The sequence below is a fragment of the Rhineura floridana genome, chromosome 3 (genome assembly GCF_030035675.1).
Source record: "Rhineura floridana isolate rRhiFlo1 chromosome 3, rRhiFlo1.hap2, whole genome shotgun sequence".
Classification (NCBI taxonomy): Eukaryota; Metazoa; Chordata; class Lepidosauria; order Squamata; family Rhineuridae; genus Rhineura; species Rhineura floridana.
The window spans coordinates 177,284,127-177,308,490 of record NC_084482.1 but is presented as its reverse complement, the minus strand read 5'-3'; the positions used below and the strand labels follow the sequence as shown (position 1 = coordinate 177,308,490).

Below are 24,364 nucleotides of genomic sequence, written 5' to 3'. Positions count from 1 at the left end.
CGCTTTGTTTAAAATCATGCCTGATGAAGAGTTCTGGAGAACCTGAAAGCTTGCCACCATTTTGTGACATATTGGTTAGCCATAATAAAGGTATTGCCCGATTGTGACTAATTGTGACGGTCAGCATTCACTGGTGTAGTATGCCCATATGAGTGCCAACAGTTGCTAACTTTTTGGACGTTTGCTGTACTTTAATTACACACACACAAATATTAGTTATGTCCAAAATTATAATTTGCCCACTTTCCAGATGTACCCAGATGAATCACATTTAAGTGACTGATTTTTTTGGATATTCACAACAATCTGGAATCAAATCTCAGACATTCACTGTAACATATATTGTGACAACAACATCTAGAGCAGGTGTGGAGAACTTTGGCCATCCTAGTGTTGCTGAATGGCAACTCCCACCATTCCTGGCCATTGGCCATGCTTGCTGGGGCTGATGGGAGTTGTAGTTCAGCAACATCTGGAGGGCCAAAGGGTCCCCACACCTGTTCTAGAGGTTGCAGCCCTATTAGTCTGCTGCAACAAAACCAAGAATCCTGTGTCCTCTTAAAAGACTAACAGATCTCCATCCTTCATGGACTAGAGTCTCCTCCTATGGATGCATGAAGAGAGTTTATCCACCACAAATGCCTGATGAAGTGGGTGCTGGTGCCTCAATAAAACAGGTTCATCTTTAAGGTACCACAAATCCATTTACGCCTCTTTTGAGACATTCAGAAATTCATCTGAGATAGTCAGCATTCTCCCAGGTGAAAAGTCTGTCATATTTATAAAAAGGGTCAGGATTCACAGATAGACACCCCCTTTTCTCTGATGACTTTTTTGGTGCCTGTCTTTGCTATTAAAAAAAAAAGTTGCCTTTCCACGTTTGACTGTAGATGCTTTCTTGCCCAATCTCGAGCGGATTCAAAACTCCTCCCCTCTCTTTTGTGGTGGAAGAAGAAGAGCCTCAGGTTGACTTTGCACAGCTTATGTCGCACAAATGCCGAGAGACCTGCCCGGGATTACAAAGCAGTCTCCGTGGGTGTAAAGGAGGAGTGGGCAGGCGAGGCAATTCGGGGCTGCTGCTTGCAAGAAGAAGGCTAATGTCACTTTAAGACGTGTGAGACTTTCCCAAGCCACGGAGGTACTGAAACAGACGATCGGTACTTAACAGCACGGTACAGCCGCCGATCTGTGCTTTTCTACGTACATCTGTTTTTTACTCGGCGCTGAGTAGATTGGAGAGGGAGAGAGAGGGAGGGAGGGGGACTGAGAGGGGTTGGTCTGTCATTAAACACCCACCAATCCTCCTCTTTCAAGTGGCCTGGAAGCTGCAAATTATCTCAAGATCACTTCAAAGGTCTCGTCAAGCAGAAGGTGTCGCTCCGAGATGATTTAAAGGTGAAAATGACAGGGCGCCCACCCCTCAACCCTTGGCTACTTTTCTGACCGCCTGGGAGAGACAAGGGACGGCAAGAGCGAGCTTGGATGTCTTCGTCGCTCTTGGCGGAGGATTGTCCACGAGAAAGAGAGGCAAATAAAAGAAAATAAAATTGTCTCGCTCGTCCGAAAGAGAAGAAATCGTGCTCAAGAAGATCACTGGTGAAGCTGCCTTCCAACCCCCCCAACCCTTCTTCTTGAATCCCCGATGGTGGTGCGGATGGATTTTTTAAAGAAAAGCGCGAAATCTTTCCAATGAACGCTACTAGAGCGCTTTGCTTTGGGTTGGAATCCTCAGGTAAGGACGGCGCTGGCCGGGGGACTTTGGATCGCCGCTGCTAGGAAGCAGCGTGGCTCAGCCAGGAATCCTGGTTATGGTTAGCAGTCCCGTGATGAGCTCTTGGTAGACAGGAAAGGGGAGAGAGAGACGGGGGCAAGGGAAAGAGAGCGAGCGAGCAGTCTGAGCAAGCCAGGGAGAAACCCGAAGAAAGCTTAGCGGAAAGTTCATTCAAATAATACTGTCTGAAGAAGGGTGGTGGTTGGGAGACTAAGACGGAAAGTGTTGGGGCGGCGGAGCGCGGGGGGGGGGAATTTAAAAGTCATCACTTCAGTGTAGTTCACGACGATGCTCCCTGGGAGGAAAGATCATGAGAGAGATCAACCCGAAAAGCTCTAGAAGCCCCCCCCCCGCGTCTCTCTGTTGAAATACGAAGACTTCTCTGCTTGAACTTCAAGCCCCAGTTTTTTTTAAAGTCTCCCTTCCTCCTTTACATTTCTTTGCTGATTGCATCAGAATACCCCCCCACAAAAAAAGAAAAAGGGGAGAGGAATCTGTGTCTAAATCCAACTCGAAGTGCATTTGGGAGATGCCCGAAAGGGAAGGGCTGCATTTGAGCAGCGTTGTGTTGGTGTGGGTTAGGGAAATAATAATAAAAAAGGGGGGGGTATGTCAAAAGTAAACAGCAGGGAGAAGTGAACAACTATTACATACTGGGTGAGCACATCAAAGAACACAGAGCAGAGAATTAAAGGGCATCCTGCTGATGAAAATAAGGTTTTGTGATTTTGCTGTTAATTATCTCTCTCCTTGGGAGCTGAAAAGTTGTCTTTGATCCGTTCAGCTTTTTTTTTTTTTGCTTCTGTTTTTCCCCTCAAAAGTGATGGTTACAAAGATCATGCCAATAATAATGATGATGATGATGATGTTCTTGGCTGCACTTGATATTCACACACACCTGACTGATCTGACAGTGGTTATTTCAGCTGTTAACCAACCCTGACTCAATGGATCACTTCTGGATCTTTTTTGTAGTCTAAATCCAACCTCCATAAAATATTTTAAAAGTGAGAGAGCTGTTTTGCATGAGAGATAAAAGAGGTTTATTTGAGCTCCAATATCTTTTCTCCCTTCCTCTGAGGAAAAAAAAAGATGTTCAGCTGATTGGATTATTAGATAAAAATGTCATCTTGTCATTGGCTGACTAAGGAGCATGCCTGAAGTTTGATTAATTTGGCAATGTGGAATGCAGCAGAAGGTGTTGTTAAAAGAACTGGACAGTGCACAGCACAACCAAGCCTTGGGAATGTAGCTATCCTCTAGAGGAGAAGCTGGGATCTTGTAATGAAGATTCCTTCCTATTTTTGATATAGTTTGATTTCTGGAAATATCCTTCCTTCCTTCCTTCCTTCCTTCCTTCCTTCCTTCCTTCCTTCCTTCCTTCCTTCCTTCCTTCCTTCCTTCCTTCCTTCCTCTGTAATTTAGGACATTCAGTCTAGTCTTGCAAACTGGTTTTGTTTTGTTTTAATCTGGGGATTGCAGGAACAGGGTTCTGAGAAACAATTAGTTTGCTTAGCAGACAACATTGCAATTAAAAATTAATGGCCTTAGAAGTTAAAAACAGTGCAGCCCCTATTGGAGAGGTATTAGACTTGCCAGATTGTCAAGGCAGAGTGTGCTTAAAATGCATCTTGGCGCTGAATGTCAAGTTACTATTTATGATGTGCTTTATGAATTCTGAGAGGGCTCATCTATATTAGTCTTTCTGTAGGTATGCATAGGCACTGTAAGATTGTGAGATGTAGCCTGCAGAAGCATATAGCAGCTATAACGCTCAGCTTTCCTGGTCAATGGAAGACTGTGAGGTGTGAATGGCACCCTGAGATGGCACTCACTATGATGTTATATTGTTTCTTGAAAATAAGGGCCATACTTCAAGATACTTGCCTGCCAAAATACAGCTATGCATTAGATATATACTTGCCTAGATTTTTCCCCCCCACACCTTGAAAGTGCAATAAAATAATGAAATGGAGCCGGGATTTCTTCACTCCTGTCTTAAGACTTTCCTATCTTAAGAATGTGAAAGGATAGGGGATGTAATGTGTGACATGAGCTTGGTAGGCTCAGACCTCCTTCATCAGATGCACCTTGGCTTTGGTTAACCTTGGGCCTCTTTTAGCAACACTTTCATTTATGTCCCTGAATTATTAAAAGTCAATCTAGAAGCAGACATCTTTCTTGCGTTCCTTTGGACATACTCCTTTGTCACCTGACAGCTGCAGCCTGAAGGAAAGGGTGGGAACTGGGGAAAATGCTATTGCCTTTTTCCTTCTAACATGGTTCAGATGCAAAGAGCTTCCGAATGGAAGCTGGATGTGTGGATGCTAATTGTTGTCTACTATTTCCTTTAGAGAATGGCCGTGGTCTCTGCAATGTCCTGGGTCCTGTATTTATGGATAAGTGCCTGCGCCATGCTGCTCTGTCAGGGGTCATTTCACCACACTTTCCAGCAGCAGCATCTGCACAGACCAGGTAGGACCAGTCACAAGGATGCTATTGGATGCAACCACTGTAATATTTTGGAGCAGAACAGAGATGTATGAGTATGTGTATTATATATCTGAAATGTATTATTTACATTCTGTGTCACACCTGAGGTTCTATGAGTTACTTGCCTGTATAACAATGTAATCAACTAAATATTTGCTCTCCTGCTGTGAAAGTTTTCTACCTGTTTAGAGGGGAGGGGCGTGTTTCTGTCAGTTTTCTCAGATTACACAGGAGGATCACTGTGGGAAACCTATTTAGTTTATAATGTAGATTTTTTTCTTTTTTACACTGTTGGTGTGTGTGTGTGTGTGAGTGAGTGGTAAGAGAATAAGACTTCTTTCTCCTGTGGAGAAAAAATATATAATTAAACTACTTTTATTTCCTGTACATTTGCCAACTGAGGCACAATTCCCTCCCCCACTAAAAAAACATAAAGAACCTGATGTTTGCATTCAGAAGTGCCCAGTGCTTGCCATTATGGGGAACAGAGGAGAAAAGAAAAGACAATCACAATTTTTTTAGTAACCTATTTTCTCTAACATCTGTAGAAGAAGAAAAACAAACTCATACATACACATGTGCCCCAATAATTATGCATTATACCCGACTACAATCAAGAATGTGGTGAAATCCCCTGAACAAAGTTGCAGCACAAACTATCCAAATTTACTCAGAAGTAAGTCCCACTGTATTCAGTCAAGCTTACTCCCTGGTAAGTGTGCCTAGGATTTCCACCCACTCCATACTTTCAAGACGCACTTCCATTCAAGCCTTATGTAACTACTTATTCTTCCCAGAATGATTGTGCTGAGTGTGAACAATGGTGTGACATGGCCTGCATTTGTCAAATATCGCTGTTTGTGGTTACAGGGAGATGTGTGATAAGGTGAACAATATTTTTTTGATGGTAAAGGGTGCAATATCTTCAATGATGCTGAATGGCTGAAAGGTGCAAAAAGGATTTTTTGAGCTGGTAATAGAAATTGATTAAGGTAAGATTGTGTCTAAGGCATTGAATTGCATCGTCATTCCTCAAGTGGAAATCAACAATGTAATATTTCATAGATGACCATTCATTTGGAACTTACTTCATGGGTTTAATATCCAGGAAATGATCAATGTGTATACAGTGCATATAGTGCAAGTTGAGAAGGCCATTGCTTACAGGAGAAGAGGTGAGCTTTTTCTTTTTCTTAGAATTTCAAAGGTGAAATGTAGTGATGATGCACTGTAGATTGTGAGAATACCACCATGGCTCCAACAGATGTAAGATTCAGCTATGAGTCTTTATTGAATCTGATGTGGATGATGAAAGGGTTCCTTTTTCTTTATAGCTGTCCTCTAGGCCAGGAAGTAATAGCAAATAATAGCCTAAGGATCTTCTGACTTTATAAACGTCTTAGAAATTGGATGGAAGGAATGTCAAAAAGCATTATGGAGAAATTACTCATCAATGAGTAATTTCTCCGTAATGCTTTTTGACAATCCTTCCATCCTCTAGATAAAGCCCTTGAATGAGAGTTGCATAGGAATGTTGTTCTGCTCTTATCATTGTACTTGTATAGCTATGCTATACGACAGATTGCATTCTATGCTCCATATTTTGAATCTCATACTTTGATCAATCCTGTACTTCTCATTGCTTCATTAACTGTCATTTTAATTGATCAGTGGTAGGTAGACAACCAGTGTAGATGTCTTTCTCTGGGAGTCATCAGGAGAAGTAAACAAAGCACTCATTGAAACAGAAAGGTAGTAGAGCTGCAGTCCGTGATATGGCACCAATGGTGGCACAATGGATAAGCAAGCCACTAAATAAATAAATAGTCAAAAGGAAAATGTAATCTCATTTCATCAGTTGAAAGAAGTGATATGGTGAGAGAAAAGAGAGAGAGAGGGACAGACCTTTCGCTGGTTCTCAGCATTTGCCTAACCTTGAAAAATCACCTCCTTTATGAAGGTAGAAGAATACGACATGGGGCGCTTACAAAGTATTGGGGAAATGGGAAATATATCTTTCATTGGGGCTGTGATACAGAGTGAAGGCTTTCCAGCTGCCTCATCACCTGCTTAGGAACAGCAGAGATTTTCCTCTTGCAAGACTTTCTGAAGCAGGCAGCCTGTGCCCTACATGAGTAAGATTGATGGTCTTCTGATCCCAGGCAGCCAATTTCAGTCTCTCAAGAAATAAGCCGCTGCATTGACAGATGAGTGGAATTTGATGGAAATGCTCACCATTGATTGAGGTTGCTCCATGTCTGGATAGGAGAAGACATCGAGAGTCCTTTAGGAAGATGGAATTAGAGGTTTTTATGAAATTTCTGTTGTCACAGTATGAAAATTATCTCACTCGCTATGCTATATAATCCGTGAATTTGTCATCTGATATAAGATTGCAAGTGGGGGGTTCCACAGCATAAAAAAAGAAACAAAAATATGTCAGTGATGAAAATGAGCAGAGATGTTAATATATTCAGCTGCAGTCCCCAAGCAATTGCTATTTTTCATATTTATATTATTAGGAATGCATCATTTACTTTGAGTTAGCCACTTTCAGTTAGCCGCTGTTTAAGGAAGATTAAAACACTGCATCGAGGAAAAAAAGTGAATAAAGAATTGGAGAAGATGAATCAATGCATAATTTTCTCATTTCTTACTGTTGTACTAGAAGGCTTTTTCTATATTTAATAAGGTTTTAAAAACCCAGCTGTAATTAATTGTCTAGCATACCTCCACCCAAACCGTTACAACCTCCCAACATTTCCTGGCGGTTTAGTCCATAATTCTTTGTAGGGTCTTTAATTTGTAAGAACGAAGCGGCCTTCCAAACAATTAAAAAAAACTTGACAGTAATGCAGGAAAATTAAAGAAGACAAGTCTCACTCTATCTTCTGCCTCCTTTACTTGATAAATTGAAGATAGTTTTTAAAGACCAGTGCACAGCATTTTAAATATATGATTTAGTGGACTTCATCTATTCCTTTTGAATTTAACTTTAAATAGAGCGTGTGGGAGAAAGTATTCAAGTGGATGTTAGGCTGGTGATTTTGGAACTAAGAACATGGGGCATATGTTGTTTTTTAATGCATTTCATTAAAGTTATAAGTACAAATACACATGTATCTTATCCAGGGAACCATGGATGCCACAGGTGGCTTCACAGCTACTGCTGTTCTGATGGTTCCACAAAACAACCTTAGATTTGAGATGTAAATGATGTAATGCATGCTGTTCCACATCCATTACACCAGTGTGGGATGTGATTTGATTTCCCTACATATCATTCTATTTTGTGCTTGGCTGAGTATCCTTGCCTGGTTTGCCACCTCTGAACTGAAGCAATAAAAGCAATTATTATGGGTTGTATCCAATGAAGTTGTCCCATGGACAGAAGGACATGCTTGTGCAACAGAACTTCATGTCTTTCTCCTCCCCTGCACCTTCAAATCTGTTCTGGGATTTCCCCAACCCTCTGGAGCAGATTTGGGAGCTGAGTGCAGAGAGAGGGAGGGAAAGCTGTGTTGCCTAAGTGGAATTCCTTGCACACATGAAATAATTTAGTTGGATATAACCCAAAATTTGGAGGAGAGTGGGGAGGACACTATTTACACTGTGATTACTTATGCTTATTACCACTATAAAGCATTGCCAAGGTGCATCAGCTGCTTTTGAAGTCACTGGGAATGTACTGAATTAGAATGTCACTACTACTGATCTGAAAAAGGATAAAAGTGAGTGTGGATACAAATGCTACTTGGGTTTTCTTTGCCTAGGTAGCTATGACATTTTCATCCTTCTTGCCTTCTGCTGCACAACTGTTCCATTTCAATGTTGCATGAGAATATAGGTACTGAAAGAAACTAAATACATCATTAAGGTCAATTTGGACAGTTGCATTCAACAATGCTGCATCCATGCATTCTGACATTCAACCAGCTGGTACAGCTTTCCTTAGGGTCATGGGAAGGGATAGGAGGTGGCTCTTTACAAGCTTGATGTAAGCGATCCACACTAGAACCATGCAACATTTACTTGAGATTGCATAGGCATTATCTTACTATAAAATAGGGAGGTTTGAAGAATTCAGTCTTTGCCATTTCTGAAATGAACTTCCCTAATCCATACCTCCTGGTATATAAATGATCGTCTTTTCCTTATGAAAGTATCTTTTCACATTCAATAAAATACTTCACATAGAAATGAGAGTATAGAAACATTCAAGGAATCCCAAGAAGAACAGCTATTTTCATTTTATGTGAAGAGTGGGTAGTGGTAGACATGAACAAATTAATGGAGGGCCATGTCAGAGCTTCCTGGCCCAGTGCAGTTATAGAATTAGACTGGACAGGTTCTTATTTATCAAGGTAGCAAGTGCTAGTGATAATCCATTGCTCACTGGATTGACAGTACTTTTGTAGAGGGAGGACGCATACAATGATCTGTTGTAAGGCACTATGACATGAAAGCAATGTAGAATCTTAGGATGAAATATATATGGCTTTACTTTTGCTGCCCATGCCAGCCAATTTGTGCTGGCACCCACTTTTATCAAGGTATGAGTACCAGCACCTCATCCCCCCCCAAATACTGTGTGTGTGTTAATATCATTTTATTTTATTAAAAGTTCAGATTTTACTGTATAGAAGAAAATGAGATCCATATTGTGCATAAAGGATTCAGACTTATCATTTCTTAGACAACTGCATCATCTCTGGGCTTCCATGCGGTAACTTGGCTGACTCAAGTAGTCATATGAATTCTGCTCTGGCCTTTAACACCTGATAGATATAGATGTAGATGTAGATATAGAGCTTGTATAGCACAGTGGGGAGGAGAGCCTGGCTGGGACTCCAGAGTCTGTGAGTTCAAATCTCCGCTCGTGTCTCCTGGGTGTAAAGGGCCAGCTAAAGATCACCCCCACAGTGAGTGGCTCAGGGGTTATGTGCCCTGCCACCTGTGCAGCCATGGGCAAGCTGCATAGTCCCAGGAGCCCAGTTGCCCCCCCAGCTGTGGACAAGGTATGGGCTGGCTTGCGCAGCTGTTGCAAGCTGAGCAGGCCCTAGCCAGCTGGGGAGGACTAGCCTCAGAGGGAGGCAATGGTAATCCCCCTCTGAATACCACTTATCATGAAAAGCCTATTTATAGGGTAGCCATAAGTCGGGATCAACTTGAAGGCAGTCCATTTTCATTTTCCATAGATATAGATATATTAGGACCCACCCTATTCTTCTGATTATAAAATGTTTTAGCTGATTTGAAAAGCAGGTTGTCTCCAATATTAGTCATGCTCAGAACAGGGCAATTACAATTAAGGGAATAATGTATTTATGCCCATTAATTTCAATGGATCTGCCCCAGAGATTCTTAACCTGTAGTCCATGGACCCCATGGGGGGCATAGATGGGCTTCAGGGGGTCCATGAACCAAGCACACACACACAAACAACATTTCCAATGCAATAAAATAAATTGTATTTATTGATTGGGAGGGGGGTCCACAGCTTTCACTAAATTCTCAAAGGGGTCCATGACCCAAAAAAACTTTAGAACCACTGGTCAACTCTGAGTAGATTTAGTTGGATACAGCCTGTTGTCTTTCTATATTGTTTTAACCTTCCCTATAGTGAAGGGTGGGTAAGAAAAAATCATCATGTGTAGGCATGGCACCATGACTATGTAGGTAAACATAAGTGCTTGCAGCTTATATTATTAGCTTGGTTCAAATGGTGGGTGTTCACATGGTCCAGCAATAGTCATGGCTGCTTGTGCACTTGGTGAAATGGCCCAAGGTGCCAGAATGAACAATGGAATCATTCTTGAGAAGCTACATTTGTATCCAGGAACACATCAGACCACATATTTATTTCCTCCATGTGATTGATGATATATGCATGACTGAAGACAATTTATGGAACTGCTTTGGACTGTGTGAATTGGCCTGTACATGAAAGGTACAATATATTTAGATTTATGTATTGTTTACATAAATGTATTTCAGTCATATGTCATAGTATTTGCAATTAAAGTTCAAATTCAATACATTCCAATGGCCTCTATTGACCAAGAACCATCTGCATTTTCTGATGCCTGGTGAATCATTGTTCCTATTCTGTCTTGGATAGGGTTTTATGGATTCATTTTACATATGTCAACTGCTAGAGTTGGTCTTCAAGTTTCAACCACTTCCTCCAGATTTGTAGAAATGGGTGTGTTGGATGCTCGAGATGCAAATCTGCAAGTGAGTCTGATACATTCTTTTAAAAAATATGAAACCATCATGGCCATACAAAGGGGGAAATACAGGAAATGGAAATGTGAATGTCACTGAAGATATTGTATAACACTACAGACCAAGCATGTAAAGCCAGTAGCAGAAAGGCAAGTCTACAAAGGAGTGTCAGCTACCAAGGGATATTCAAAATAAAAGGACAAAGAACATGAAGGAAAACATGAGCCTGCTACTCACTAAAAATGGATAAATGAGGACAAATGGCTTTAATTTCTTTGCTTTAGTCCCAAATAGAGTTCCCAAACAACATTTCACAAACGGTTATGAAGTATCACAGGGATAATACCTGAAAATCCAAAGTCTACTTTTAAACCTGACTTCAAGCTAAAAATGTTAAGTTTTGATTTTAAAAATACTGGTCCCCTGGGCCGGGTCACGCAACAGAGCTAAATCAGAGGCAGAAGCTTGACAAAATTTTGGTGGGTTCACAGCATGGGGGATCGGGGAGAAGTTAATTTACTTTGCATAATCAAATTTTAATGCAAGCCTACCTAATTCATGTTTTCTGAATGAATACTCAACCCCAAATACAGCCTTCTCTCAATCTTTGGACTTTTCTGAATTTTTCAATGTGGTTCTCTAACCAAAATAATGTGTACAAAAATGCATATGTCAGGGGGAAATGAGCAGAAAAATGCATAGGTTAGTGAAAATAACATACAAAAATGCACTGAATTGGGAAAATGGCTTTCAACAATGTATATAATAGGAAAATGTGTGTCCAAAAATGCATATATTAGGAGAGATGCCTGTGAAAGTGTAGACAATTTTTCATGCAGACTTAAAAATAAATCACAAACTATGCAGAAATTGGGTGATATTAAGATGGCAAAATGAGAAACTGAGAGAAACCAGAAATGATAGATTCATCCATCTCCAGTTCACACAACATGTTATGCTACAGAATTTACTGCCCCATAGTGTATGGTGGTGGTCACTTCTTTAGACAGCTTTAAGGTGGAGATTGAAACATGCATAGCAGATAGGGCAATAAACAGCAGTTTATAATGCTGGCTAGAAGCAACTTCCATGTTTGCAACAAGCATACTTCCAGCTGCTGGGGGGAGGGAAGAGCAGGGAAAGGTTATTTCCTTCATGACTTCCTTTTGAGCTTCCTGGAGACATCTGGTTGGCCATTGTAGGAAGCAAGGTAATAGCCTAGATGGACCTTTAGTCTGTTCCAGCTGCAGCCAGAGACAGAACAAATTCTTGGCAGGTCAATACTTAATCTCAGGTGGAATCTGTTGAGTCATGGGCAGTGCTGGCACAAGCACCTAACACCCTTGGATAGCTGCTGTGCTTGAAGCGGCTTGTAGGAAGCAAGGTCTAGTGAAGTGGCTTGTAGGAAGCAATGGCCTAGATTACCATTCTTCAACCTTGGGTCCCCAGATGTTGTTGGGCTACAACTCCCATAAAACCCCAGCCAGTTTAGATATTGGTCAAGGGATCATGGAAGTTGTAGTCCAACAACATCAGGGACCCAGAGTTGAAGAACACTGGCCTAGATGGACCTTTAGTCTGTTCTAGCTGTGGCCAGAGCTAGGACAAAATCTGGTAGGTCAAAACTGAATCTAAGGTGGAATCTGGTGAGTCATGTCTGTCTTGATCTTCTTGCCCATTCTACTGGGCATAAGGTTTTCTGGCAGCAGCAACTGGATCAGGGCACCTGCCATGTTAAATTTCCCACAATGCTCCATATTTCCCAACAACAAAGTTGATCTAGCACACTGGGGGAACTTAATATGGTAGGTGGTTCCCAAGCCCACCCACTCCTCCAAGGTAAGCCTGACGCTGGAGGAGATATTCAAGGTGGGAAGGACAACAGGACACCTTGTTTGGTGGCCCCTCAAACTTGGTACTGGCTTTGTTTATGGATGAAGGCTGCCATAATGTGGATTTACCAGCATTCCAATCATGCTCAGGACATGGTTTTACTGGTTGGACTGATAAAATCTTGGCTGGTTGGCAATACTCTTTTCAGCATGAATTCTGGATTTCTTGTGTCCCTATGAAGAGAAATAACCTGCACAACATGAAAAAGGATTCCATTGCATGAGATATCCAAGCTTTGCAACCCAAATCCTATATTTAACATATGATCATTGCAAATTCTGGAGATTTGTGAAGTTCACAGTCATATAGCCTTTTTTTTATGATAGCTGAACGTAGGCCTCCATAAGTTGTGACCCACAACACCCATTTATTGTGTCCCATCAGGCATTTGACAATCCCCTGGTTGGTTTTTCCCCCCAGTTCTTGGAAAGGCAGCATAAACAAAAAGCATATCATGATGCAGGTGGCTTACATTTGGCCTGCATGCCTGTGCTAGGCTTGCCCTAAAGAGATAAATCCACTGTGTGGCTTGCTGTTCCTGGTGCCTTGTCATAGCAATGTTGGGTAAAAGCTCTAGTGGCTAACCTCTTCCACATTTACACATTAAGCTGTGCTTTGCTTTCTACAAATCTGAATTTGGAAGCTTGTGTGTGTCAAACAGGGCTTCTCAGTACTTGGAGAGGCTTGTACACTGCTGTTGCAAGGTTGCAGAAAGACATGCTTAGATGGTTAAGACATCAGAAAAATGAATCGCCTTCAAGTAAATCTTGCACAGGAGCCCTCTAGCCAGTCTTTCTTGTTAGGTGGGGCAGCCACATTTCTAGATGTGGCATTTTGGGAAGTGTACATGGCTGCAGCTAATCCTCCCCGTCACTGGTGGAGCAGATGTGAGGGCCAGGTCAGAGGAATGGAAAGGCAGTGACCTTCCCCCTCACTCCTCCTCCATGCAGAGAGTGTCTTAACTTACATAATGGTCATGTAAAAATCAAGTTAACAGAAAATTTAGTATGAATGTCAGGAATTTAATAACTAGCATAGTTTTTGTTTTATAAGAAAAAAACATGTTAAAGATACAGTGAACAAGGGGGTACCAAAAAGTATAAAACCAACAAAATAGTTTATGCTATAACTGAGAAGTTAAAAACTAGTGTGTAGTTTGTTCTTTCAAAAATTTATTTTTAACCTTGAATCACAACAATAATACACAACAACAGGTTTAGAAACAGGGTAAGAGCACATTACAATGCAACCACAGTCAAACGTTTAGGGAGAGTGGTGCTGAGAACAATATGCATAACTTTCTTGTTGAAGCCGATGAGACTGAGTCCTTAAAATATGGGGAAAATATTTACTGCATAATAGACTTCCTTTTGCAAACTTATAAAAATGTTTGATAAACATGCAAAATGTTTTTCTGAATATTAGGTTCATGACACATATTTTCAGAGAAAGACAAAAATGCATAGCACCTAAAAAGCATACGTTAGAACAATTGCAGCTTTCATTTTTTCTAGAATTAATGTAATTTTTTAAAATCAAAATTAAGGTTAGCTGTCCTTTCTTTTTCAAAGAAAAACCAAATTTGCTAAATGCTTGTGAGTCTCTGAATCCTGAAAAGGCCTCATGCTGAGTTGTGCACACTGGGAAAATCAGTAATTAGGCCTGAATTATAGGCTAAGTAGCCAACCAGCTAACTGTAGTGTACACAGCAGTGTTTCTGTTCATTTAGGGCTGTTTCACCCTTTGCCATCAAATGCTCAAGAAAAAGGGGAAAGTAGCCACTATGATTATAAGTATAGCAAGTGCTTTGAAAGAGTAAAGGGTAACTTAGGGTAGATATTTTTTTAGATCACTTTAAGTTAACTCTTTATTTCACCCTGTAACACCCAATCCTGCTCTATTCATTATAATAACTGCAGAATAAACTCCTACTTTCTACTGCTGGCAAACAAATATACTTATTTATTGCTGACTGGGTAGAGAACACAACTGAAACGGAAAAGCAGAGTAAAGGACAGTCCAAGGAGTGGAGTCTATCTCTGGCCCATAATACAAAGATCTAACATTTAACTCTTTAAGGGTCATGGTACTATACTGGCTGCTTGTTTCAGGATCTCTTTATTTATTTATTTACTTATTATTGCATTTGTATACCGCCCCATAGCCGAAGCTATTAAAATTAATAAATTAAAAACTTTAAAAACAAATATACACATTTAAAAACACATTTTAAAAAAGCAATTTAAAAACACATGCTAAAATGCCTGGGAGAAGAGGAAAGTCTTGACCTGGTACCGAAAAGATAACAGTGTTGGCACCAGGTGCACCTCGTCAGGAAGATCATTCCATAATTTGGGGGCCACCACTGAGAAGGCCCTCTCCCTTGTTGCCAGACTCCCAGCTTCCCTCGGAGTAGGCACCCGCAGGTTGGCCTTTGATGTTGAGAGTAGTGTACGGGTGGGTTCATGTTGGGAGAGACATTCCACCAGGTATTGTGTTCCCAAGCAGTGTAAAGCTTTATAGGCTAAAACCAGCACCTTGAATCGAGCTCAGAAACATAAAGGCAGCCAATGCAAGCGGGCCAGAATCGGTTTTATATGTTCAGACCGTATGGTCCCTGTTACCAATCTGGCCGCTGCATATTGCACAAGCTGCAGTTTCTGAACCATCTTCAAAGGCAGCCCCATGTAGAGTGCATTGCAGTAATCTAACTTGGAGGTTACCAGAGCATGGACAACTGAAGCGAGGCTATCCCTGTCCAGATAGGGGCATAGCTGGGCCACCAACCGAAGTTGGTAGAAGGCACTCCGTACCACTACCTGAACCTCAAGTGACAGAGATGGTTCTAGGAGAACCCCCAAGCTACAAACCTGCACCTTCAGGGGGAGTGCAACTCCATCCAGGACAGGTTGGACATCCACCATCCAGTCAGAAAAAACACCCACTAGCAGCATCTCAGTCTTGTCTGGATTGAGCCTCAGTTTATAAACCCTCATCCAGTCCATTGTCGCAGCCAGGCACTGGTTCAGCACATTGACAGCCTCACCTGATGAAGACGAAAAGGAGAAATAGAGCTGTGTGCTATCAGCATACTGATGGCAACGTACTCCAAAGCTCCGGATGATCGCACCCAATGGTTTCATGTAGATGTTGAACAGCATGGGGGATAGAACTGACCCCTGAGGAACCCCATACTGGAGAATCCAGGGTGCTGAGCAAAACTCACCAAGCACCACCTTCTGGAGCCAAGCTGCCAAGTAGGAGCGGAACCACCACCATGCAGTCCCTCCCACTCTCAACTCAGCCAGTCTCCCGAGAAGGATACCATGGTCAGTGGTATCGAAAGCAGCTGAGAGATCAAGGAGAATCAACAGAGTCACACTCCCCCTGTCTCTCTCCCGACAGAGGTCATCCTACAGGGCTGTTTCCATGCCAAAGCCAGGCCTGCTAGGGACCTTGGGCGACCAAGGCTGTTTCCATGCCAAAACCAGGCCTGAAACCCAACTGAAATGGATCCAGATAATTGGTTTCATCCAAATAGGTTGCCAGGCCCGGCCTCCAAGAGGTCTTCTGTATCTTTAAAAGTTGTGCAGGGGGAAGGGAGAATTCCACCTTGTGTTTTTTCCCATTACAGTGTTGCAAGAACACCTGCACTTGACTGACTTTCTCTTCTCCTAAAGATACAGGATTAATCTCAGGCCCTAAGCCTGGCAACCCTAGCCACAGACAATCAAACAAGTCATCACTTGTTCCTCCAAAATTTGGTTTGTTTTCCTGCTGCTATTGCCTCATGCCTTTGTAGCTTGGTGAGCATCCTCAGGTAGGGTGGCTAAACAAACCGTGGTTAAGGAAGGATATTGGGTTCACATATAATGTAATGCCAAAATGTAGGTAAAACAAATAAAGGTTCCTAACCCAACAACAAAGTATGGCTTTAAATAATGGTTTGCTGGGCAGGGTTCACACATAACACAAAACCATGGTTTAATAAGCCCTAGTTTAATAAACCATGGGTTAGCATTAAATTCAAACCAGGTTATAATGTGCTAAATACAATGCAGGTCATCATGTATTATTTTAAATGTTTTGCTATACACCGCCCTGATGTTTTGTGAGAGGGTGGTATATAAATACATTTTTAGAATAAAATAATTAAAAATAAATAAATTAAAAGGGGTTGCTGAGTACAAGTATTTTCTCTTAAGACATGCAGGACTTCTCCCTTTTAGTTTCCAAATTGGTTTACTCTCTTCTTCACCTTCAGTTTTAGTGTTGCAGTTTTTGTTGGCTCTTCCTCCCCCCCCATTGATAATGTTTCACTTTCCAGTCTCGTGCAACTGAGATTTGCTAAGAGCAAGGTTTTTGCCTCCTTCTGGGATTTCACATTTTTCACCGACTTCAAATGCTATAAACAGAGCCATTCTCTGAACCTAAACTTCTTTTAGCATTTAAATGGTGCAGGAGATGCCTTCCTAATATGCTTCAGGCGGGTAACTGCAGTCTACGTGGGCTGCAGTGTATGTTGGATCTATGTTTTTTAGTCTCAGCCCGAGGGACCTTGGAGATGAATGAGAGTAAAACAGTAAGTAAAGTGGCAGCGCCTGTGGCCCATAAATTGAGGGGAAATGAAAAGGGCTAATGGGATACCAGTCTGGAATACTCCCAACAAAATTGAAATAAAGTGACTAATGGTGTCCTAATGGACTACCTATCACCCACTATGAGGAAATTGACTCCCTACCCCTTCCAGAAGAATGTTTTGGGTGTTGAAAACAAGGAAATGTCCTAGCCTCTCTTCCTAATGTTCCACTAACTCAGCCTTTGCCAATCTGGTGGCTTCCATATGTTGGATTGCAGCCAGCACAGACACTGATGGCAGATGTAGTCCAACAGCAACTGGAGGGCACCAGGTTGGCAAAGGCTGCACTAGCTCTACCTTGCTTCTTTTCCCCTGCCATAGTCTCAACAGGGTGGAAAAGGGTATACTTGCTGTGGTTCCTGTTTGCCAGACAAGGGCTCCACAGCAATCATGAACTCCACCTCTGTTATGCTCTCTGCAGAATCACCAAGTAGCAAAGAAAGCCGCGTCTGGATGTCCTAAACTAGTAGAACATGGGCATTTCCTCAGCTTCCTCAATAATATTACAGATGGTATTCTAAGCATGCAGTACTTGGAAGTAGGTCAAATGGACAGGAGCCAGACATGCTTTAGTATCAAATTAAATCCCTATATTAAGTCTAAATACAAAACTTTAAGTTCAGATGTGATGATCCTGGTGTGATGGTTTATCAGACCAGGAAAAACCCATACGTCTGTACACTCCCTCTTTAAAATTCCCTCCTCTCCTCCCCTCACATGCCCACTTTCAATGGTGATTTCCTGGCTTCCCATGTTGCCATCTGAACTGGGAAACTATGGTTTAAGAGCTCCCTGCAAACCATGATCCCATCCATGATCATAGAACATCTGAACTGGTCCATTATGATTCTTCTTGTTATAACCTTGCTAAACTCTGGTCTCACAGGTCACACATTTTCCCAGCTTTTCCTATTGAGAATTCCCAGAGATTTATTGTAGGAGCATGGCATCACTTCGAGTCAATGAGACAACAGCATTCTTAACCTTGTGGCTCTAAATATCTCTTTGACAGCCTTGACTACCAATGAAGTCATGACATTGCTTCCAGAAATTTACAGAGACATTAAAGGATGGTGTACTTTTCAGAATGTGTGGAAGTAAATGACTGGCAGTGCAAACATTTATAAACACAGTTTGTTACTATGAATACAAAATGTAAAATTGACCACTTCTTGTGTACCCCTATACAGAGGCTATGCTGTACCCACAAAAATGCCACAATATTTATTTATTTTCTTACATTTTATTGCACCTTTCTCCAGGCAGCATACATGTGGTTCTCAGGTGGTCTCCCATCCAGGACACTGACCAGACCCAGACTTGTTTAGATTTAGCAAAGTGATATCCTCATATACCTTCAGACCATACCCTGGGAATACCTAGAAAAACAGATGTCCAAAGCAAATCCTTATTCACTGTATAGATCAGGTGTGGGGAACCTTTGGCCCTCCACATGTTGCTCAAACTCCCATCACCCCTGTGCATTGACTATGCTTGCTGGGGCTGACGGCAGTTGTAGTGCAGCAACATCTGGAGGGCCAAAGGCTTCTCACGCATGGCATAGATCATCTGCTTCCTTCTTGGCACTGTTTTTGCTTAAAAATAGAAAGTCTCTGTAACATTAAAGCTTTTAAAACCATTCTTTCTTATTTCTATTTCTTAGCGTTTTTAACAGGCAACTTCTTGATACTCTTTGATACCCTACAAACAAAGTGATGCCAATGTATCTTTATTATTGATGATTGACTGTATTTCTGAGTCGCCCCATAACCAGGGTTCTCGGAGCGATGTACAGGTTAAACAAATAGAAACAGTTATTAAACATAAAATCAAACAAATCCATTCAATATAACAATTACAAGAAAGCATTACAATCCTGAAGACAACTCCATCAAAGTCTATCAAAACACAATGCCAAGAGTTAAGACTCCACACAGGGCTATTTCAATTGCCTTTATATGTGTAAATAAATATGCCTGGCATTCTCCCAGGGCAGATATATTCCTTTCTGCTGTTGGGAACTTCCCTCTCCAGTGTAGGTCATTGCTCAGTGGTGGAGTATTTGCTTTGTGTGGAGAAGGTCCTAGGCTCAATCCTCAACTTTTGGGGCTGGAAAAAGCTCCCTGTCTGAAATCCTGGAGAGTTGCTATCAGTCAGTGTAGACAATATTGAACCAGATGGACCAACAGTCTGACTAGGTATAAGGCAGCTTTCTATGTTCCTGTGTGAAGGAGGAAGTCGCTTATCCTCTTTTAAGACTTGGATGCCATGTGACTTTTAAGACTTGGATGCTCAAGGCTTGCCCCAAATCCACAGGTCAATATTCTATCATATATAGAAACTGGAAGTTGGCCTGTTCTTGCTGTTATGATGAGGCAGACATCACATACTGGGTGTTTTAAGTGTTTGATGTAAAAATGTCCAGTTTTCAGAAATTCTTTTCATAATCTGGTTGTGTGTCTATACCAGCCTTTCCCAACTAGTGGGCCACCATATGTTGTTGGACCACAACTCCCATCAGCCTCATCCAGCATTGCCAATGGTCAGGAAAGATGGGAATTGTGGTCCAACAACATCTGGTGGCCCACTAGTTGGGAAAGGCTGGTCTATACAGATATATAAATACACATAAGGGAGACTGCAACAAAATGGTACCATTTGGAGCAGTCCTGTTCAGTGTGCCAGCCAGCCAGCCAGCCAGCCAACCATGCCTTCTTCCAGGATACTCCATTCCATTTCTCTCTAACTTTGTTTTCACTCCACCTCCCACAAAAGGTACTCAGCATTCTCTGGACATTGAGGATGCTCATTGTGAAGGGCCATCAGGGTCTGGCCCACTACCCACTGTCCTTTCCTCCTGCGTAGATGCAGGATTAGGGTCCCAGTCAGCAGGGCTTGCTAGTGGAAAATGGCTGGGAGACAAGCCTTCAGCCAGATAAGACATGCCATTTCTCCTCCCTGCAGTGTGGCCTGGTGACAGATAAGGAAGAGTGGAGGAGATAAACAGCTGTTGACTTAGCTTCAGAGGCATCAAAGTTCCTTTAAACTGAGGGGGGCTGAGCTAGTCTAGACCAGACTGGAGTTCCAGTTGAGTCAAAGCCCTGCAAGGAGAAGGGGCTGGGAAGGAACTGGCAGGCCTCAGACAAAATTGCTGTAGTGTATTTGGGGTGGTGGTGGGATAGTGTTATATAACACCCCATATATACCCCATTATATAACACGCCTAATAAACAACTGTAAACCGAACAATGCACTGGTTGTGATTATTCATGTGGAGGAAGAAAGGAACAGGGTGTATAGATACTGGAGTCTTTTGATGTACCCCTGTCATTGTGGTCTAGTGGTTAAGGTGCTGGACTATGACCTGGGAGACCAGGGTTCAAATCCCCACACAGCCATGAAGCTCACTGGGTGACCCTGGGCCAGTCACTGCCTCTCAGCCTCAGAGGGAGGCAATGGAAAACCCCTTCTGAGCACTGCTTACCATGAAAACCCGATTCATAAGGTCGCCACAAGTCGGAATCGACTTGAAAGCAGCACACACACACACACACACACACACACACACATATTGCCCAACACTCAGTCCTCATATCTTTAAGGGTGACTGTGCCCTTAAGTTTCTTCTCCCTATCCATTTCCTTCCTACTCTTACAAACCTTAGGGTTCTCCCAAGTATACTCTTGTTGCTCTTATTTCTCACTTGTGTTCTGGCTGTGCAGCCATCATAGCTCAGCACTTGAGCATGCTATTAATAGACAACATTATATGGAAAACTCTTACAGTTTCGACACAGTGAACTGTGAATGAGACCTGAGAATCTTTTTAGATCTAAATGGTGGCAGCTCTTTCAAAACATGTGTAAAGTTTTTCCATTTTTGACTTCAGTCTATTCATAGGGTCGCCATAAGTTGGAATTGACTTGAAGGCAGTCCATTTCCATTTAAGCAGTGCACATACAAATTATAATATCAAAAGCAGAAAACTTCTTTAACATGCCTGCTGAAAAAGGATGCTCTTTGTCAGGCACAGGAAGTTCAACAGGGAAGGGGCTGTCTAATCTCAGGTGGGAGGGAATTCCACAGGCTCACAATACTAAGTGCAGTTTCTGGTAAATATGAGCTATGCATCTGAGTCTTGGAGATTATCAGTGATGTGCTCATACCTGCAGCCTCTACCTATGTGCAACCTGTGGACATCTGGAGCCATATAAACTTATATGCAGAAGATGACGATGAATATAACGTTTATTTCCCGCCCTTTCTCTCATAAGGAGCCCAGGGACAGGGTCCATATGGTTCATTCTGTTGGTCTACAACATGTCTGCATTAAATATTCATATTGATTTTTAATGGTATTTTATTGCTTCTTTTATTTCTTACATTGCATTTTATTGTATAACAATTTGTGTTCTATAGGAGACATGAAAGCTATTAGTTTTTGCAGAAGCGATTAGTCTTTGTGAGCCCTGGATAGTGGCTGAACAATCAATCTCTCAGGGAACTCTGGAAACTGTATCTCTGTGAGGGGAAAGGATCTCTTAACAACTCTCAGCACCCTTAACAAACTATATTTCCCAGGATTGTTTTGGAGAAACCATGGCTGTTTAAAGTGGTGTAATAGTGCTTTAAAAATATGGTGCAGATGAAGCCTAGGTTTATGCAGAATCCCACCAAACTGATAGACAGAGTTGGAGTGGAGCTGTTCAGACACAGAGGCAGCTTGAAGGTTGCCTAGGCATGACCATCTTATCAGGTCTTCCTCTATGGGCTGCTGCCATAGAGCACCTTGAATTCCCTTCCTAGATAAGCTTGCCACTAGAATAAGGGCAGATCCACATCATAGATTTAAAGCACATTCAAGGTGCATTTAAAGCACACAACTTCTCCCTAAGAATCATGGGAACTGTAGTTTCCCCCTCATAGAGCTATAGTTCTCAGCATTTATCTTATCTGCTCAAGCTTTTAATAGGTTTTACTTTCTATTTTTTAAAAAAAAAAACTGCATGGCTTGTTTTGTGCTCTGTCTTACTGGTTTTGTTTGTTTTTAATATTGTTGGGATTGTATATTATATTTAATTTTGTAAATGCTTGGCTACTTTTTTAGGGGAAAGGTGGCATAAAAATATCCTAAATAACTAATCCAATACATGTCTACTCAGAAGTAAGCTCCATTGGATTCACTGGGGCTTTCTCCCAGGTAAGTGTGTATTGGATTGTAGCCTGAGTCGCTGACACTTTCATAATCTCTGGGCTTCCTTCCTGGACCCATTGCTAGGAAATGTGTGAAATGCTACACCTCAAGAAAAAGATTGATAGTTTCCTTCCTTTGTTTTCATATATTTCTTTGCTATGCTAGCGGACAGTTTAAAAGCAGCGGTGGCAGATTTATCCCTTCTGAGTGAAACATCTTGTGCGGCAATGCATACATAGACATGCCAGGAGGCATATCCTTTCCAGAAGACAATCAGGCAGAGAAAAGCAGATTTGATGGTTGCAGTGTCCCTTTGTGCTTGAAAAATGGTTGCAGCTTCTGTAGAGAGCAAACTTGCTTGGGATACGCTGTCATATAGTCCACTGTGCATTCAGTGTGATTGTTTTAGCTTCGGTTCTCCTCTAGGAAACCTTGACCCCTTGAGAATTATAACAACTGCACCCCATGGCTTTCCCTTTATGTCATCCCACAAGTTGTCTCTTTGTCAGAATTCAGATCGCAAATTGCTTGGGGCAGTAACCTGTCATGACGGTAGCATAATACCTAATCCAACACTCTGTATGCCTGAAATTTTTGGGAGGAGCCATAGCTTAGTGGTAGAGCACATCCTTTGCATGAAGAAAGTCCCAGTTCAGCTCATGGCATTTCCAGGTAATAGAATCAGGTAGCAGGTGATGGGAACAATCTCTGCCTGATAGCACTGCCAATTAGAGTAGACAAAACTGAGTAAAACAAATAGTTTGACAAATAGTTCTTTTGCTGCTATAGTTTGATATCTGATTATCACGGCTGGCACCAAAGGGCGGACAGGTTGGACCCTGGCAGAGGGTCCCTGCATCCCAGAGGGGTCCCTGAAGGACCCCTTGTTAGGGTGAGAGATTAGCGCTCCCCTTCTGTGATTGAAGAATGGATCGCCACGGATCACAGGGACAGAGCTTCCAGGCCACTTGCCCGTTCACTCGCTCCACCTACCTTTCTCCTGTGTTCAACTGCTGTGTGCACAGTGCTGCCATCAACTAAGATGGCAGTGGAGGCTTCTTTAAGGGGCTGACGCCCCTACCACCATCTTGGTTAATAGCAGGTATGTGCATGGATGTAGCGTACCGCACATGCATGCCATCAACCAAGATGGCGGCGGGGGTATTAGCCCCTTAGAGAAGCCTCTTGTTGATGGCAGCCCTGCATGCAGAGCAGCAGGACACAGAAAAGGGGTAGATGGAACAGGCAGGAGCTGCGCACCTGGGGCAGGCTGGTGCCCAAGCCCCCAGTCATGCCTGGTGCCGGCCCTGCTGATGATCAATTCACTGGAACAGAGATTACAAAAGTCACAGCTTAATCATATATTAGGGGTGTTCATTGGGTTTGGATGAATCCAAAATCTCATGGTAAAGTAGAGTGCCTTGGAGGGATTTTTGGCTTGTAAAAGGTGAAATGGGAGCTGCACAAAGTAACACAAGTTGAAACAGAGACCCCTGAAACACTTTGTGGTGCTTTGGCAACCCATTTATCAAAAAATGCTGCTGACAAGCATCTGCTGAAAGTGAAAGAAATGTCCCTAAGCTTACCATAATGTCAGGAGGCCAAGGTAGGATTATGGAGGGAGAGAGACGACCGAGAAAGAGTTCTGCTCTGACTCATAGATTAAGTTTGTAATCAGAGGGAATGATGTTACATGGAAAGCATGTTAAACCAAATTTTATAAAAGTGCCTATTTTAAAAGCTCTTGGGTCTATTTACCTGTAATTTGGTCACACTGGAGGAGGTAGTAAGCCTGCAAATTCTCTTAACTCCTGTGGAAAGGGAAAACGTTATAGCCATTTTTAATTTTCCAATAATTAATGGAAGGGAACCAAGCAGACACTAAGATGAATTGGGCAGCCTATGAACTGCTCCATAATGTAGCTGAAGCCCCAAATGAGAGTCCAAACTGAATATTGTGGCAGGTGCATACTCCTATTAGATATGACATATTTATTTATTATGTTTTTTCTTATGGTGATTTATACCCCACATTTCCACTTACCAGAGTAGCACTCAGGATGGATATCAACTTTTTTTTTTTAAAAAAATATTATTTTATGTAAACTATATGTGTGTGTGTTTAGACACACACACACATTGATTAA

General features: G+C 42.0%; 1 protein-coding gene across 2 annotated transcripts in view; it reads left to right on the top strand.

Moving 5' to 3' along the window:
* Nucleotides 1-1,125: 1,125 nt before the first annotated feature.
* TAFA1 (TAFA chemokine like family member 1) overlaps nucleotides 1,126-24,364 on the top strand; it is a 526,286-nt gene continuing 503,047 nt past the window's right edge. The window contains exons 1-2 of one of the 2 annotated variants that reach the window (XM_061618676.1): nucleotides 1,126-1,138; nucleotides 4,126-4,246. In XM_061618676.1, coding sequence (XP_061474660.1) covers nucleotides 4,129-4,246 — 118 coding nt within the window. In that variant the 5' untranslated portion in view covers nucleotides 1,126-1,138; nucleotides 4,126-4,128. Of the gene's footprint in view, nucleotides 1,139-1,304; nucleotides 1,733-4,125; nucleotides 4,247-24,364 lie in introns of those variants that run through there. The other variant, XM_061618675.1, reaches the window with a different exon arrangement.